We start from the raw sequence: 17,245 nt of genomic DNA, 5'->3' as shown, positions 1-17,245 counted from the left end.
ATCGGTCACAAGATGTCCTTTGAATGTTGGATTCTGAGCAATTTTTGGTCGTCAGTCAATTTGTGCGGAATAAACCGTGCACACACCTTTCGTTAGCCCAAATGTTTGGTCAAAATGCGACAAATGGATGTTTTGGAGATGTTCAATTCCATTTCCATGAATTTCAATGACGATTTCGGCTGATTTTTGATGAATTCACGCACATTTTCGATGGATTTTTTTTTTTTTATTGGCCCTCATGTTGATCGTCATTTATGTCCTCACGTCCATTTTAAAAAGGTTGAAACCACTCGTGCACTCGGCTACGGGATAGGCAACCCTCGCCATAAACTTGTTTTATCAATTGAAATGTTAAGGTAAAAGTTTTAGCAATTTTAAAACAAAATTTAATTCATTTTCGCACCGATAACACAAACATGCTGACACTTAAAACGCAATAACTTCACTTCCAATCAATCAAATGTCATGAAATTCTCACTGGACAATCAATAGAGATAGCAGATTCTAACGCACCAGTCGACGTATAGATGGCGCCACCAGGTGGCACTAGAATCAAAAGGACCTGTTTACTTTGGAATGCACCTTGTAGGACTGTCGCTGCCCCGCTTATCGACACTTACTTTTATTATAATAAACATTTATAACATTTGTAATTATAAAAATTATAATTCCGTTGATGAAATTGTGAAAATGCAAACAAAATTTATTTTTATTCGATAAAAACTTTGTAACCTTTTATTCATGGTCCTTCGAGTCTTACCGAAAGATAACATTTAATTATATTTAAAACAAATGTAGTGACAAAAAAAAAATAGAACTAAACAAAGTGCAGTGACTCAAAAAAAGAACAAAACCATTTTAATAAATAAGAAGAGACTTAAACAAACAAGAAAAAACGATAACTTCGGCTGCACCGAAGCTAAGGGTATACTGTGAGCGTCAAAAATAAGTAAACAGCAGTTCTATCAATATTAAAGTGTTTACAACAACGCAGTCTTTAATGCAACAATAAAAATTTGTATTACAGAATTCAAGGCTTAATTATAAGAGTTTGACTTAGTATAAATAATAAACAAAAATTAAGCACAGCCAAAAATAATGCACTTAAAGTCGCGCCAAAAAAAAGTAAATATTGTTTCATTAAAGACTGCATTGTTATAAACACTTTAATATTGATAGAACTGCTGTTTACTTATTTTTGACGCTTACAGTATATCACATGAGCATTTCTTTTAGTAACTATGTGTCCAGTTTGTATGGAAGCTATATGCTATAGTAATGCGATCTGAAGAATATTTTCGGACATTATGTTGATACCTTAAGCAGTAATCCATGTCAAATTTCGTGAAGATACCATGTCAAATGCGAAAGTTTTCTATACAAGCCCTTAATTCCGATCGTTCGGTTTGTATGGCAACTATATGATATAGTGAGCCGATCTGAACAATTTCTATCGATATAACATTATTTCCATAAACAATAACTCTAACTAAATTTCGTGAAGATATACTGTTAAATGCGAAAGTTTTCCATATAAGCCCTTGATTTCGAACATTCAGTTTGTATGGGAGCTATATGCTATAGTTAACTGATCTGAACAATTTCTTCGTAGAATACACTGTTGCCTTAGAAAATAATCTCAAATGCAAAAGTTTTCCATACCAGCACTAGATTCCGATCGTCCAATTTGTAAAGCAGCTATATGCTATATTAAGCCGATCCGACAATTTCTTCGTATATTGCATTATTATCTTCGAAAATAACATTGATACATTGTCAAATGTGAAAGTTTTTCATATAAGAAGTTTGTATGGCAGCTATATGTTATTGTGGTCCTATATCGGCAGTTCCGATAAATGAGCAGCTTCTTGAAGAGGAAATGACCTTTACAAAATTTCAAAACGACATCTTAAAAACTGAGAGACTAGTTCGTATATATACAGACAGACAGACGGACGGACAGACTGATCATTTATATATGTATACACTTTATAGGGTCTCCAACGCTTCCTTCTGGGTGTTACAAACTTCGTGACTTAATATATCCTGTTCAGGGTATAAATATAACATATACATATAAATAAAAATGTGAAGAGAGTGGAGAGAAAAGGTGAAATGACAGAAACAAGAACAAAGTGCATTTATAAAATTAAACAAGCAAACAGTTCTAACAACACAAAACAAAAAACAACACACAAACCGGACGCGAAACTCCCAAACTAAAAGTATATAAATACAACAAAAACTATTCGGGCGCAAACAAAAAAGAAACACAAACACCAACTGGGAAAAACGGAGGAAAAAAATTGGCGAGAGAAACATACATACATACGAACATTACAGACGTACTTTACATGCAAAAGGAATAACAAGAGGGTGTATCAAGTCCTTTAATATATAATATATAAACACATATATAAAATGAAATCGCTAACTATTCGAAGCCTACTAACTAAATTAACTAACAAAAAGCAATACAAATTCAAACATTTCCTTTCGAAAAATTTCCGACAGTACCCCTTTTGCTTTATAAAGCATTAAGCACGACTGCATACAACAAGTAAGTAAAGGCAAAAATGGTCGAAAATATAAAATAATTGCATATTTTATATATAAAATAAGTTGGGCTTTTTGTCTGTTGGCTATAGCATGAAATGGAAAATGGCCTAAACAACTTTGAAAGGAATCCAATGAGAATGGTTTGCAAAAAAAAAATAGAAAATGTTTATTTTTAACCGGCTTACAAGCGTAAATTTCCAAAAAGTGACTTTTCCACACAAAATTGGGTTTTTCAATTTTTTTGTTTTGTTTACCAATTGATTTATTTGTAAATTATTTGAATCGCTCAATTTCTGTCGTTTGCTTTTTTATTTCGGCTATTCAAAACGTAAATTTTTTAAAATTATTCAGTGAAAACTTTATGGTGTTCAAAAAAGGTTTGCCGCACGCACACATTCTTCTTTGGATGGTGGTTATACCAGATGAAATCCAGATATAGATCTAGAATTGTACGAAGGGGTGAAAACCAGTATGGTTAATGGACCTTGCGTATACCACAATCCCACTTCAGTTTGTATGTCTGACTATAAATGCACGAAACACTCTCTCTAAAATTGCTGGAACATGATAGCCACTGGAATCAAACGATGAAAGATGCGATAGCTACTTCGCATGCCACTGAAGGTCGAACACTTTTCGCGATGAACATGAAGCCGTGAATTATCCAGTGGAATTTCTAGATTCTTTGCAAAGGCTTGATATGCCCCCGCATCATTTGCGTGTCAAAGTTGGATCTGTCATTACTATGTTTCGCAATCTTCATGCGCCTAAACTGTGTAATGGAACCCGACTAAAGAAGAATAATTGAATCTACAAATTTCTTTGAGTTTCAACGTTTTGCCATTTCAGTTCAAACCTATTCAGTTTTCAGGGAAAATTGCCTTTGAGATGACAATCAACAGGGCATAAGGATAGTCGCTAGAAGTGTGTGGCATAAATCTGGAAATGCCATGGTTTTCACACAGCCAGCTATACGTGGCGTGTTCACAAGTTGGTAAACCATCTTCTCTGTACATTTACGCACCGGAATAGAAATCGAGCTGCATTATATTTAAAAAAAATTAGAAAAATCGCAAGTAAATGATTTTGAACGCAATATAAATTCAACTTTCTTTTCATTTCAAAATACATAATTTCACGCAGAACAAAGCTTGCGGTGTCAGCTAGTATATGTATGTATATAGTAAAACATATTTACAAAGTGCATTTTCACATATAAAAAAGTGCATCTTTTTCTCAATTCCGTTTTAAATCTCTCTCTCACTTCAAAATAAAAAATATATATAAACATTTATATAGTACAAACATATCGGAAAGAATCTGCCTGTGACACTAAACAAAATCTCAACATATTACATATTAACACATATTCAAAATTCATACTGACAACTATAGGCAATATAACACGTTCTTTGGCAAACAAAAACCAGCAGGATTGCATACAAAAAGCGAATTGATCTCTCTAACGAGCTCCCAATTGCTTAAGAACATAAGAATAATCAGAAACACACACACAATTCGTTCGTGCTTAGGTAAAATCGCATTGATCTCCTCAACGAGCTCTCAATTGCACAAAAAAATATGTAAGTACCTACATAAGCATATATGTACATACAAGTCCGCGTATTCGGGTGTACCTAAATACAAAAGATACGGAAATATTCCAATATAAAATAACAATTGAAAAATATGTATATTCAAAATAAAATTTAAATAAAAACAACTTCGTTGCAACTAAATAAAAACGATATTAGTAAAAAATACGTTTTTTAACCGTTATAATCCGAAATAAAAACGAGCAATCAATTTATTATACTTTATCGTTGCGTACAGATTCTATAAATCAGTTTACACTGAGAAAAATTTAATTCGTTTCGACAAATATTTCAATACATAATATAACAAAAATGGTTAATAACGACAAAAATCAAAATACACCTGCAGGAGCTACAAGCTAAAAAGAGGCTATTAAATTTATTTCATATTTTTTTTAAGATACTGCACTAGATTAGCTTCTTCACATATACACGAAAACTCAGAATCGTTATTAGAAATGAAAAACCAAAATCTTAAATTTTTTGGACTCCTTTCAAGCGGCTCATGACGCCATTGTAGATTCTAAACATTCAGATCTACCACAAAATTTTAAATTATCTGCTTACGCGGATACGAAAACTGCTTAGACCAGTACGAAGAAACAAAAGCTTTGATCCACGATCAATTAAAGCTAATAAAAGCAATCGCACCTACTCCACATCCGAGAGAAGAGCTGTCACAAATAGACACACAAAATGCAAGTTCAGGATCCACCTCGAAGTGCCCGCATATGATACAAAAACATTTCATGGAAGTTATGAAGAATGGCCGTCTTTGCGAGACATGTTTACAGCCGTTTACATCAACCATCCAAAACTATCAAAAGCACAAAAATTGTATCAGATCCGATACAAAACAAAAGATCAGGGTGTAATGATCACATAGTTCGCATAAAATGGCGATAATTTCAATTTAACTTGGGAAGTTATAAAAGCTAGATACGAAAACGAAAGAATCCTCGTCGATAAACAAGTAACGACTCTAATGAACTTGCCAAAAATGAAGAAAGAATCAATTGTAGAATTCATCAAACTAGAATCCACTGTTTGGCTGATCTGTCGACACAAAACATCCCCACAGACAGCTAAGTCCCTATTCCGGTAAATATATGCACCGCCGTATTACCAGAAAAGTCGTTACTTTTGTGGGAGCAATCGCGTGGCAAGAAATTCCTGAAATGGTAGAGGAAAAAAGATCATTAAAAATTACCAAAATAGGAGCTTCAAAAGACACCAAGCTAGAAGTAACAAGAATATAAACAAAAGTATTTACAAAACGCAACCGTTGGCATCCGAAAAGAAAAAGCAAATGTCATGCGAACTGTGTAAAAGAGGGCATAAACTTACATCTTGCGAGAGGTTTAAAAACTTGAAAGTCAACGAACGAAATAATTATTGAATGAATTAATAACACTAGTTTACAGTACATTTGTTGCCGAAAAAATTTTAGCTGTTGCTGACTACTATGCTATTTCCAAAAATATAATTTAAATATTTTTATCAGCACTAGTTTCTGAGTTTCAACTATGTAGGTATTACACAGAAAAAAACATGTATTTATTAAGAAAAATTTTATCAAGAAAAATAATTAATCATTTAGTTCTAAAAAACTACGTTTGAAAGCTCTTCTCCGTTGTGTAGACTTTGGAAAATGGCGTATTGGAGACCAACAATAGGCAGACATCATAATTGTATCCCAGAAACCTTGATAGCGCTCTTCCACGATGCGTAAGTCTTGATGCATACGCTCTCCCTGCTCTTCGCTCATATCTCCTAAATTTTCCGGAAACCTCTCTAGGTGACTATGGAGGAAGTGGAGTTTTATACTCATATTGCATCCCATAATTTTAATTATAACAGAATGTCTTCTATAAGTTCAATATAATTTTTAGATTTTTTATTTCCGAGAAAATTCTGCATCACAGATACGAATGCTGTCCAAGCCCTTAGTTCTGACTCAGCCATAGAATTTCATAATTGAGTATTCTTCGTAAGGTGTCTAATTTGGGGTCCATCAAAAATTCCGGCTTTTCTATAATGAGCTGAGGGAATTTTTGGCAAATGTAAGAAAAGCAGTTCCCATCTTTATCTAGTGATTGTACAAACTGTTTCATGATGCCCAGTTTTATATGTAATGGTGGAAGGATAATTTTGTTACGAGCTACTAATGAATTGTGGACTATATCGTGCTTTTCAGGCTCCATTTTTTCTTACCCAATGCTCTTGTTTAGCTCTACTGTCCCATAGACATACAAAACAGGGAAACTTGGTATAACCACTTTGTTGACCGAGAAGAATGTTGACCATTTTTAAATCGACACATATTTGCCACTCAAGGTCATTGTTTTTTATTTTCTTCAAGACTAGCGAAATGTTACAATATTCCTCCTTTATCTTTGTACTGTGGGTACCCCAGCGTATTTATTTCCATTATGTAATATAATACATTTAAGGCTACGTTTTGAGCTGTTAATGAATAAACGCCAGTCGTTTGGTTCGTATCGCTTCAAGCCCATTTTTATCAACAAGTTTTTGATATCTGAACAAAAGGTAATGCCGTTTTCTTCGGAAAAATAACGCCGTAATTCTGCATCTCTTTCACGATAAAAACTTATTTTAGTATCCGAGGATAGCAAGTTTTTTTCTTTTAGTCTTGATGCTAACAATTCTGAAGCTTGTTTAGAAAGATTTAAATCTCTTACCAGATCATTCAACTCATTTTGGGAAAAGCGTTTTGGCTCATTAGACATACCTTCAAAATCAGCATCATTTTGTGATGAGCTTGGTCCTTCAATGTCATGCTCTAATGGTTCAGATATATTTTTAGGCTCTGAAGAGTTAGGTGAACGCTGCACTGGACGTTGAACACAGCTAGTACTTGGGTACCGCCATATAGCTCGATTTTTAGTGTTTAAACCGTTTATGTTTACACTACAAAAATAGCAGTTTACGAGATGATTTCATGGTTCTCACCAAATAGTCGGTGTTCCAAATTTAAAGGCACTTCTTTTACCACTTTTCCATAATCTCAAATATTCCACACAAGATTTACAAACACAATTGGCAGCCCAAGAATTCTTATTTTTATCCAAGAGCACCCCAAAATACTCAAAATAGGTATTTTTCACCAACTCTGATATAACTTTTCTACAGTTTTTAAACACATATTCTCCGCATATGTAGCAAAAATGATCAGGTTATTTAAACAACGTCTTCCTGAACTACTCATGACGCAAAAACTTGAGAAACTAATCTTAAGACAGTAAAATACGCCTGTTTTCGATTAATATATATGCTTAAATGATAAAAATCAAAAACAAAGTAACTCGAGCTGCTCAAAATTTTTTGAGGGTAGATTTAACAAAAACAAGTGATAAGTGAACAATATCAATCGCATACGCCTGTTTCGATTAATATATATGCTTAAATGATAAAAATCAAAAACAAAGTAACTCGAGCTGCTCAAAATTTTTTGAGGGTAGATTTAACAAAAACAAGTGATAAGTGAACAATATCAATCGCATAATTAGCGGCAACAGACAAAAAGTTCAATACTGTAAACTAGTGTAATCAGATCAAAAAGACTATGCACAAATTGCTTGTCACATGCACATGCATATAAAAATTGCAAAAGCAAATTCAATTGCTTATATTGTCATAAATTACAACATTCAATGCTTCATTACAGCACATATCCCCCCTCACCCCAAAAAATCGCTTATACAAAAAGAACCACGGGTTTAATTGCAAGAGCAAATCCCAAAACCCAAAATTATAAAAATTACCAAGCAAGACCATTTTGCTCAAAGCCACAAAAAGCTCAAACGCTGCACTGTGAAACACAAAGTGGACTAGTTACAGAACCAGTTGCCACCATTCCAACTCAAGTTGAGGATTATGCAAACAAATACCTTAATTCACAATTAAGGAAATTTCAAAAGTTAGTGAAGCTGTCTCTCATAACAAAAAAGACTCTAAAAAATCAGCATTATGAAGACTTCTCTACGCAATCAAATAATGGCCGGTACGTCGTACGACCACTAGAAAAAACAAAATGAGAATTAAGTCTGACAATCCCAATATAAGTTTTATACCATCAACCCTCAAGATGAATGGCTGATTAGTGAAGTTTCAATAAATACATCTGTACATAAGTTTAAAAAATCCACCACCAGTAACACAATTTTTAAACAAAATTCCGAGAAATAACAAACGATTATAACAACAAAATGTTTAAAACAATTTATACAGATGGATTCAAATTAACTAATATAGCCCACGATGTTATCACAGCTAATGGGTGCAAATTAGTTATTACTTAATACACAGTTACCACAGCTAACGTGGCAACTAACGGGTTTTTCATTAGGGACGCTACAAAAGTAGACCGATAGGGACAGCAAACGACGCCATATTTTTCACCGCTCTTTTGATATTTCTCTTCAGTAAGGTTGGACAATTTATCGTGGAAAGATATACGATCCAACAACAAGTCGAAATTATTAAAATTTACTACCGAAATTCAGAGTCTCGTGGAAAAGATTGAATCCACAGGCACAGTACAAAATGTGCCCGTGCCACGAGCCAAAGAAATACCTGCAGTGTCAACAATATTGCTACCGCTAGCGCATAAACTGAGCAAGACCCAAATCAGTCCCTCACACGTCGTTGTGACGAGTTTTGCGAAAAGGTCTAGGCCTATATCCTAACACGATTAAATTAACTTGAATGACTTCGTCAATAAGCAAAATATGCGTTATTGGTCAGGCAGCAGTCCACACGTACGCCATGACTCACCTTTGCATCCCGAAAAAAAGTTTGGTGCGGTTTATGGGCTGGCGGTGTCATTAGGCCGTATTTCTTCCGTAATGATCAAGACCGGCACGTTACTGTGAATGTGATTCGCTACCGCTCAATGATAACCGAATATGTTTGGCCCGAATTGGATGATATGGATTTGGACAATATGTGGTTCCAACAGAACGGTGCCACAAGCCACACAGCAAATGTGACAATCAATTTATTGAAAACCAAGTTTGGTGAACGTGTTGTCTCACAAAATGGCCCAGTCAATTGGCCGCCTAAGTCATACGATTTAACGCCGTAAGACTGTTTCCTGTGAGATTTCCTCAAGTCTATGGTATGCGCCAACAAGCCAGCGACGATTGATGAATTTCGTATGAATATCGCACGTGAAATTTTAGCAGTATCGGCAGATTTATCTTGAAAACCGTCGAAAATTGGATTCGCCGTCTACACTTCAAGCATTCCATACATAATAGCATTGAATGTACTTTAACAGGAATAAAGAACTTCACTGATATCCGAAACCCTTTTTAAAACAGCTTTTGTAGCGCTCTTATTGGAAAACCCGTTAATACTTTGCTCAATACGATATCAATTTGGATGGGTACATTGTAATAGTTGAAAGTGAGCAACACAAATCCCGATGGTAGTAGTTTCCCATCAGTGTATTTTTAGGTCCCGTATGAATAATGGCGGAGTAATTATTCCTGATATTTGATGGTGTCGGAGCCATTGTACACGTGTAATTATTTAAATTTATGATTTGAAAAGCTAGTGAGCAATGTACAAACGAGTAATGAAAGGGAAAGATAGTACTCGAGAACGGTAAGTTCGAATTAGGTAGCGGAAGTAATTAGGAAAACACACAATAAGCGAAAAACAAAACGTATTGTCGGCATGAGAGATAGTCGAGGGTAGTACATACATACATATGTATCCTATCGGCAGTGGCGTAGCTAAAGGGGGGTCGAAGGGAGCCGTCGCTCCGGGCGCAACGTCATGGGGGGGGGGGGGGGCGGGCAAAACGACCTTCGCTGTTTTTTAATATTTAGAAAAATATTTAAACAAATTTTTTTACAAAATTTATTATAAAAGATAAAGGGTTTTGTACACTCACAATGTAATAATCTGAATAACAATGAAAAATATTAATTTTTACTCGAATACTTCTCAGCCTTTGAATTTGTCTTATATCTTTTGGCTTATATCTTTCTTAAAACTAGTGTTAGAACTTAAAGATGCACTTTTCTAGCTTTGATCGCCGCAAAATCACATATCATATCATTGTAATTTAAAGTAATTTAATTAAAATTCCATAGTTTCATTAACCGAACATATTTTGAGGAACCAACGGATATGTCACAGTTGAAGCATAGGGCAAACTGTGAGAGTGACACATTGCGACGAAGGAGTGACAAAAAAACAGTATCTTTATTTTTACTTTGTCGTCACGACGTCCTTGGCCCCGGGCGCCCGAAGTTGTAGCTACGCTACTGCCTATCGGGTAATACTTGCGTTAATTACTGGGAACCCATAAGTAATATCTTACCCGTGTTGTAAAGCAGTATACGCAAATTATTATATACCTGTTCCACTGGCTTCGTGCCTGTTTAAAATGACTTGGTTGTTGTGAAAAATATATCAAACTGAAATATGTGCACATATTTAAATGAATAAAACAATCAACGGGATTTATAATCATTATACATTGAAATTTTTGTATTGTATTACATACAACGTACATATGTGTATCGTAAAAAAGAAACATTACATATAATACGCAGATATATTTTAAACTACATATTAAACTTGCAAAATGGCTACGAAACGAGGACGTGGTGAAGGAGATGTTAAAAAGAAAATGGCGCGTTTAAGATTCAAAAATCTCGTGCGAAGTGTAACATTAAATAGGATTTGGTTAATGGATTCCGGTGAGCAAAAGCTCTCACTGAATGTGAAAAAAAATATTAACATGCTGATTCGACCCCAGCGGAAGGTCGGGATCCTAACTATGGCAGTAAGTATTTATTATAGGCTACCTTACAGATATATGTATACACGTATATTAGACCGGCACGATTTCGATTCTTTTGGCGCCGCGATTTGAGGGTATAAACGGAAAGAGGAGATCCTCAGGATTAAAAAATGTTCACCCATATACCCTCCTCAGACTTATAGTTTTCGAGATATTTGTATTTAAAGTTCCACATTTTTATATGCAATTCACTTTCATAGTATGTTTATTTACATGACATGACAAATACCAGTGTTGCCACATATTGTGTTTTGCAAAAATAATCAAAAAAAATTTCTGTTTAACATATCTTCTTCTTCTTAATTGGCGTAGACACCGCTTACGCGGTTATAGCCGAGTAAACAAAGGCGCGCCAGTAGTTTCAAGCGTAGCCAGGTTCTTCTCCACCTGGTCCTTCCAACGGAGTGGAGGTCTTCCTCTTCCTCTGCTTCCCCCGGCGGGTACTGCGTCGAATACTTTCAGAGCTGGAGTGTTTTCGTCCATTCGGACAACATGACCTAGCCAGCGTAGCCGCTGTTTTTAATTCGCTGAACTATGTCAATGTCGTCATATATCTCGTACAGCCCTTCGTTCCATCGAATTCGATATTCGCCGTGGCCAACGCGCAAAGGACCATAAATCGTTCACAGAACTTTTCTCTCTAAAACTCGCAACGTCGACTCATCAGTTGTTGACATCGTCCAAGCCTTTGCATCATATAGCAGGACGGGAATAATGAGTGACTTATTTGGAGTTTGGTTTTTGTTTGTCGAGAGAGGACTTTGCTTCTCAATTGCCTACTCAGTCCGAAGTAGCACCTGTTGGCAAGAGTTATCCTGCGTTGGATTTCTAGGCTGACATTGTTGGTGGTGTTTACGCTGCTTCCAAGATAGACGAAATTATCTTCAACTTCAAAGTTATGACTGTCAACAGTGACGTGAGTGCCAATTCGCGAGTGCGACGACTGGTTGTTTGATGACAGGAGATATTTCGTCTTGCCCTCGTTCACTGCCAGACCCATTTTCTGTGCTTCCTTGTCCCAATACCTCAATATTGTTCAAAACTACTAAAAGCGCGGGAAATCCATAACTCAATAAGACATTAATTTATGCACCCGAGATGGTATTACAGGCCTGGACCGTAATATAATATTGAGTGGTCGAAAAAGTATTCTCATTGTTGTCGTCGCAGTCGTATATCCCCTGTGCTACCAATCACATTATGCCATACCATATAGTGTTGAAAAGGTAAAATTAAGCTTCATTTAAAAACTAACTTCGGGGATGTTGAAAAAAGTTACATCTGTTCAAAAGTGAATGAAAATAATGAGAAATTCGGTATATTTTGTATAAAAAAGGGAAGAATGTCACGCAAGCCAAAATTTGTGAAGTTTACGGAGACGATGCTGTATCAGTTCGTGTAGCACAGCAAAGGCTCGCTCGCTTCCGTTCTGGAAATTTCGAAATTTTGCTTAACACTGATGAAAGTTTAACACTGATGGAATACTAATGTATCTCTAGTGGAAAAATGGCACAAAGTTGTCGACCAAAATGGTACATATTTGTTTATTTATTTGTAAGTAAAAAAAAAAAAAACAATAATTTGAAGTTTGATTATTTTTCTTTTTCCTGGCGTAGAAACCACTTACGCGGTTATAGCCGAGTTAACAACAGCGCGGACTTTACTTCTCAATTGCCTACTAAGTCCGAAGTAGCGCCTGTTGCCAAGAGATATTCTTCGTTATTGTTGTTGGTGTTAATGCTGTTTCCAATATAAACGAAATTATCTACAACTTCGAAGTTAAGCGTGTCAATAGTGACGTGGGTGCCTAGTCGTGAGTGCGACGACTGTTTGTTTGATGACAGGACATATTTCGTTTTGCACTCGCTTACCACTAGACCCATTTGCATCGCTGCTTTATTCATTCTGTAGAAAGCAGAATTAACGGCGTGATTGTTGAGACCAATGATATCAATATCATCGGCGTAAGTCAGCAGCTGTACACTCTTATAGAATATGGTACCTTCTCTGCTTAGTTCTGCGGCTCGAATTATTTTCTCCAAAATTAGGTTGAAAAGGTCAAATGAAAGGGAATCGCCTTGTCTGAAACCTCGTTTGGTATCGAACGGCTCGAAGAACCTAATACGTGATGTTGAGGAGGCTTATCTCAAGGTAGTTACCACAGATTGTGGAATCTCTATTTTTGTGGATTGGTCAGATGGATTGGTTTAAATTCCAATTTGGGCATGCTTTTGTCCGACCATATTTTAAAAAGAAGCTGATGCATGCTCCTTATCAGTTCTTCGCCGCCGTATTTGAATAGCTCGGCCGGCAATCCATCGATCCTGCCGCTTTGTTGTTCTTCAGACGGATACTTCCTGTTCGAACTTGATTTGTCGGGCAATGGAACGTCTGCTCCATCGTCATCGATAAGGGAATCGGGTTTGCCTTCTCCCGGCGTTGTACATTCACTGCCATTCAGCAGGCTGGAGATGTGTTACCTCTATAATTTAAGTATGCTCTGGGCATCGGTGACTAGATCACCTTTGGGGAGTTCTACAAGGGTATGGTCCAGTCTTGAAACCTTCTGTAAGCCGCCGCATTTTTTTGTAGAATTTTCGAGCGTTACCCCTGTCGGTCAGTTGTTAGGTTCTTCATACTCATGCATTTTGGCCTCTCTCTTTTCTTGTCTGCAAATGTGTAACGCTTCACTCTTCAACTGTCGGTATCTATCTCATCCTGCACGTGTTGTTGTCGATAGCAACGTTGCGAGGTAGACAGTCTATTTTCTCTCCGCTGCGATACGACAATCCTCATCGTACCAGGTGTTCTTTTGCATTATCCGGAAACCAATGGTTTCGGTTGCAGCTGTACGCAAGGAGCTTGAATTGCCGTCCCACAGTTCCCTTTTACCGAGTTGTTGACGAGTGCTCTCAGAGAGCAGGAGTACAAGCCGAGTAGAAAATCGTTCGGCTGTCTGTTGTGATTGCAGCTTCTCGACGTCGAACCTTCCATGTGCTTGTTTACGTGCATGTTTTGATGCATAGAGGCGGGTACGATTCTTGGCTGCAACACGATAGAAGTCTGAGTCGATGTTAGGACCTCGGAGCGTACGCACGCCTACAACACTGGAGACGTGTCTTCCATATATCACAACATAATCGATTTGGTTGGTGACTTTTCGATCCGGAGACAGCCAGGTAGCTTGATGTATTTTCTTCTGCTGGAATCTATTATTACAGACAACCAAATTTCGGGCCCCGGCGAAGTCGATCAGCCTCAACCCATTTGGGGATGTTTCCTGGAGGCTGAATTTACCGGCTGTTCTTTGCCCACCCTGGCGTTAAGGTCGATGCACGATTTTGACGTCGTGGCAGGGGCAGCTCTCATAGGTGCGCTCCAAGCGCTAATAGAAGGCATCTTTGCTCACATAGTCCTTCTCTTCCGTTGGGGCGTGGGCGCAGATCAGCGAAATGATGAAAAACTTCGCTTTGATGCGGATTGTGGCTACCTCCACCGGGGTGAATGACAGTACTCGGCGACGGAGTATCTCTCCCACTACGGATTCCACACCAATTGTACGCTCCTTTATATGACCACTGTAGTAAATGCCATAAGGACCTACTTGCCCCAGTCCTGATGTCAGCCTTCACTCTAACGAGGACATGAACCAGCTGGGCAGCGGCACCTTCCCAATTAAGGGATCGGACATTCCAGGTGCATGCCCTCAATTCGTATGGCAACTCCGTTTGCCATGGTCGTCATCAAAAGGGGGGTCTCTCATCCGAGACTGTTGACTAGATTTCATTGGGGGCGTTTTGTACGTGGCGGGTCCCAAACACAGCGCACAGCTCTGTTTCGCCTTCACACTTTAGCTCGCGTTCAAAGGGATGTTTTTAGGCTACCCAGAGGATACTTGGTCTAAGACCGGAAGTCGTGAGCTGCTTGAGCTTTAGGTAAAATAATCGTTTCTGGCCAGTCCCAGGTGAATGGCATTCAGAGAACTTGCCTCACTTGCGTGAACTTCTACATATGACTTCAGCGTCTTAGTTTGATTGGAAATACAAAAAGACTTTTTCGACTACCCAATATAATAATTGTTGTTCAATTTATACTTTTTCCTCATAAAATAATCTTTATATTTTTATTTTTTATTTTTCTCTTACAAAATAAGAATTATTTGTGAGCTCTGACGCAACAAAAGTTAAAGAGTAAGCTTTTTCTTTTGCCTTGTCAAATAATACCTTCACGTTTTTATTGCGTAAAATTTATTTGAAAATCACCGCAGAACTATTATTCTTGTAAGCGAAAAATAAAATTCGAAACATGATTTATTTGAGAGAAAAATACAAAAATAAAAATTTAAAAGTTTTTGACATATTTGTGTAGTCCTCAAAAACACAAAAATTATATTTACTTTAGTCAAAAATTATATAATAACTTGTTTTCTGGCCCTGCTTACAGGACTTTATAGAAACCGGTGTCAGAATTGGATAATGTGCGTGGCACCGCCCACTTTAAGGTACAATCGCATATCTAGGATTTCAATCTAATTCGGTATATGACATTGTACTGACATTCTTATCTTACAGTATGAAAATAAATGTAACCTACTTCCCGTATAACACAGTTTAAAATTGCGTTGGATTATTCTACTTAAATATAACTAAAAATTTAGAGCCCCGAATACCTAGAACAAAAACTTTTGAACTCCCAGAGACTTTATACCGCATATATCGGCTAATATGTCAGTTGAAAATGAGAGAGTGTGTAACTCATAGCAGTGTATCCTTGTACCTAAAATGTATAAGATTGAGCAAATACTTGTCCTAGCCCCCATATAACTAATATCAGGATTTTCGAACATCTGGCAGACTTTGCTCCATATGATTGGTAATTGTATGTGAGGAATCTCAATGACACCCTGGGACGATTTTATTAGTCTGTGGCAATTAATTGTATGTAAAGGTGATAACGTTTTTTTGTTTAAAAAGAAACACAGAAACTCCGGATTTAATGGAACAAGTTTTCTCAAAAATTATGTGGTTTAACGCTGAATTAGATTGGAATTGGTCTAGACCTTATATAATGTATTCCGATTCTCTGATTAGTGTTTTCCACATCAAATCTGTTAAATTAAATCTCTTCGGTCAAAATTTATTTATGATTTCAATGAGGAATCGCGGATGTTTAATTTTTTCGCAATATTTTTTACAATAAAGTTTTGTCTGCACTTGGAGGAATTTCACGGGGTTTGATTATTGCATGTTTCAATAGTATAATAAGTTCAGTTAAACTCGAACTTAGCCCTTCTTATTTGTTTATTCTGCTTTCACCAATTTTGTATTGCTGTGATTTTCGCTTATAATTCGGAACATTTTTTAATGCGATGATTCTGTAAACAGGAGGAAAAGTTTGCTTAACTTAATGCGAAGCTCGTTCAGCTTATATGTATGTACATACAAGTATACTACTATTAGCGAAAAATAGTAAAAAAAATTTTATAATTTAAAATTCTTAACTTATTCTTCAAAATCTATGTGGTGACCCTCCTCAACAGTAGAAACAATTGTTATTTCCGAAATAGCCTTCAATGCGCCTATCGATTCCCTTTAATGTCTACAACTGACTCAAAAAGTTCTTCATGGAGCGGCTGTTTAAGTTTCTTGAATAGCTGGAAGTCCCACGGAACTAAATCAGGCGAATACAGTGGTTGCGGCCCGATATTTTTTGAAAATCTGACGAAAACTCACGAAGAATTAATGCAATATGCGACGGTGTATTGTCATGGTGGAAAAACCATGAGTTGTCGGCCCAGAATTCGGACCTATTTTTACGAATAGCTTCGTGCAAACGACGCATAATACTCAAGTTTCTTGATGACAGTTTGGTCGGTAGAAAGGAATTCAGAAGGCACCATACCTCGGTAATCGAAGAAAACTGTCAACATAACCTTGCTTTGGTGATTTTTTTTGGCTTGGGCTTACATTTGTCACAATATTCGGCCGTTTGACCTTTTGTTTCTGAGTTAGCATATGTAGTTATTTTAGTGCTTTTAGAACCAATCGTGCTTTCACTTTTCCTAGTCCCAAATGATCTTTCAAAATGATTTTCACTGATTCTTCCGATATTCCAACGGTCTTACTGACATGACCTCTGACTATTAAGCATCGATTTTCAAACCAATTCCTTTATTTTATTGACGTGTTGATGATCAGTTGATGTGGATGTCAAAATCACTTGCTCGTGGCAAACAATTATCATCAAAGAC

General features: G+C 36.7%; 1 protein-coding gene across 1 annotated transcript in view; it reads left to right on the top strand.

Moving 5' to 3' along the window:
* The first annotated feature begins 10,642 nt into the window (after positions 1-10,642).
* Positions 10,643-17,245, top strand: part of LOC126763901 (uncharacterized) — an 86,299-nt gene continuing 79,696 nt past the window's right edge. The window contains exon 1 of the mRNA XM_050481665.1: positions 10,643-10,977. Coding sequence (XP_050337622.1) covers positions 10,777-10,977 — 201 coding nt within the window. The 5' untranslated portion in view covers positions 10,643-10,776. The remainder of the gene's footprint in view (positions 10,978-17,245) is intronic.

The sequence above is a fragment of the Bactrocera neohumeralis genome, unplaced genomic scaffold (assembly GCF_024586455.1).
Source record: "Bactrocera neohumeralis isolate Rockhampton unplaced genomic scaffold, APGP_CSIRO_Bneo_wtdbg2-racon-allhic-juicebox.fasta_v2 cluster09, whole genome shotgun sequence".
Lineage (NCBI taxonomy): Eukaryota > Metazoa > Arthropoda > Insecta > Diptera > Tephritidae > Bactrocera > Bactrocera neohumeralis.
This window is presented reverse-complemented; position numbering and strand designations above follow the sequence as displayed.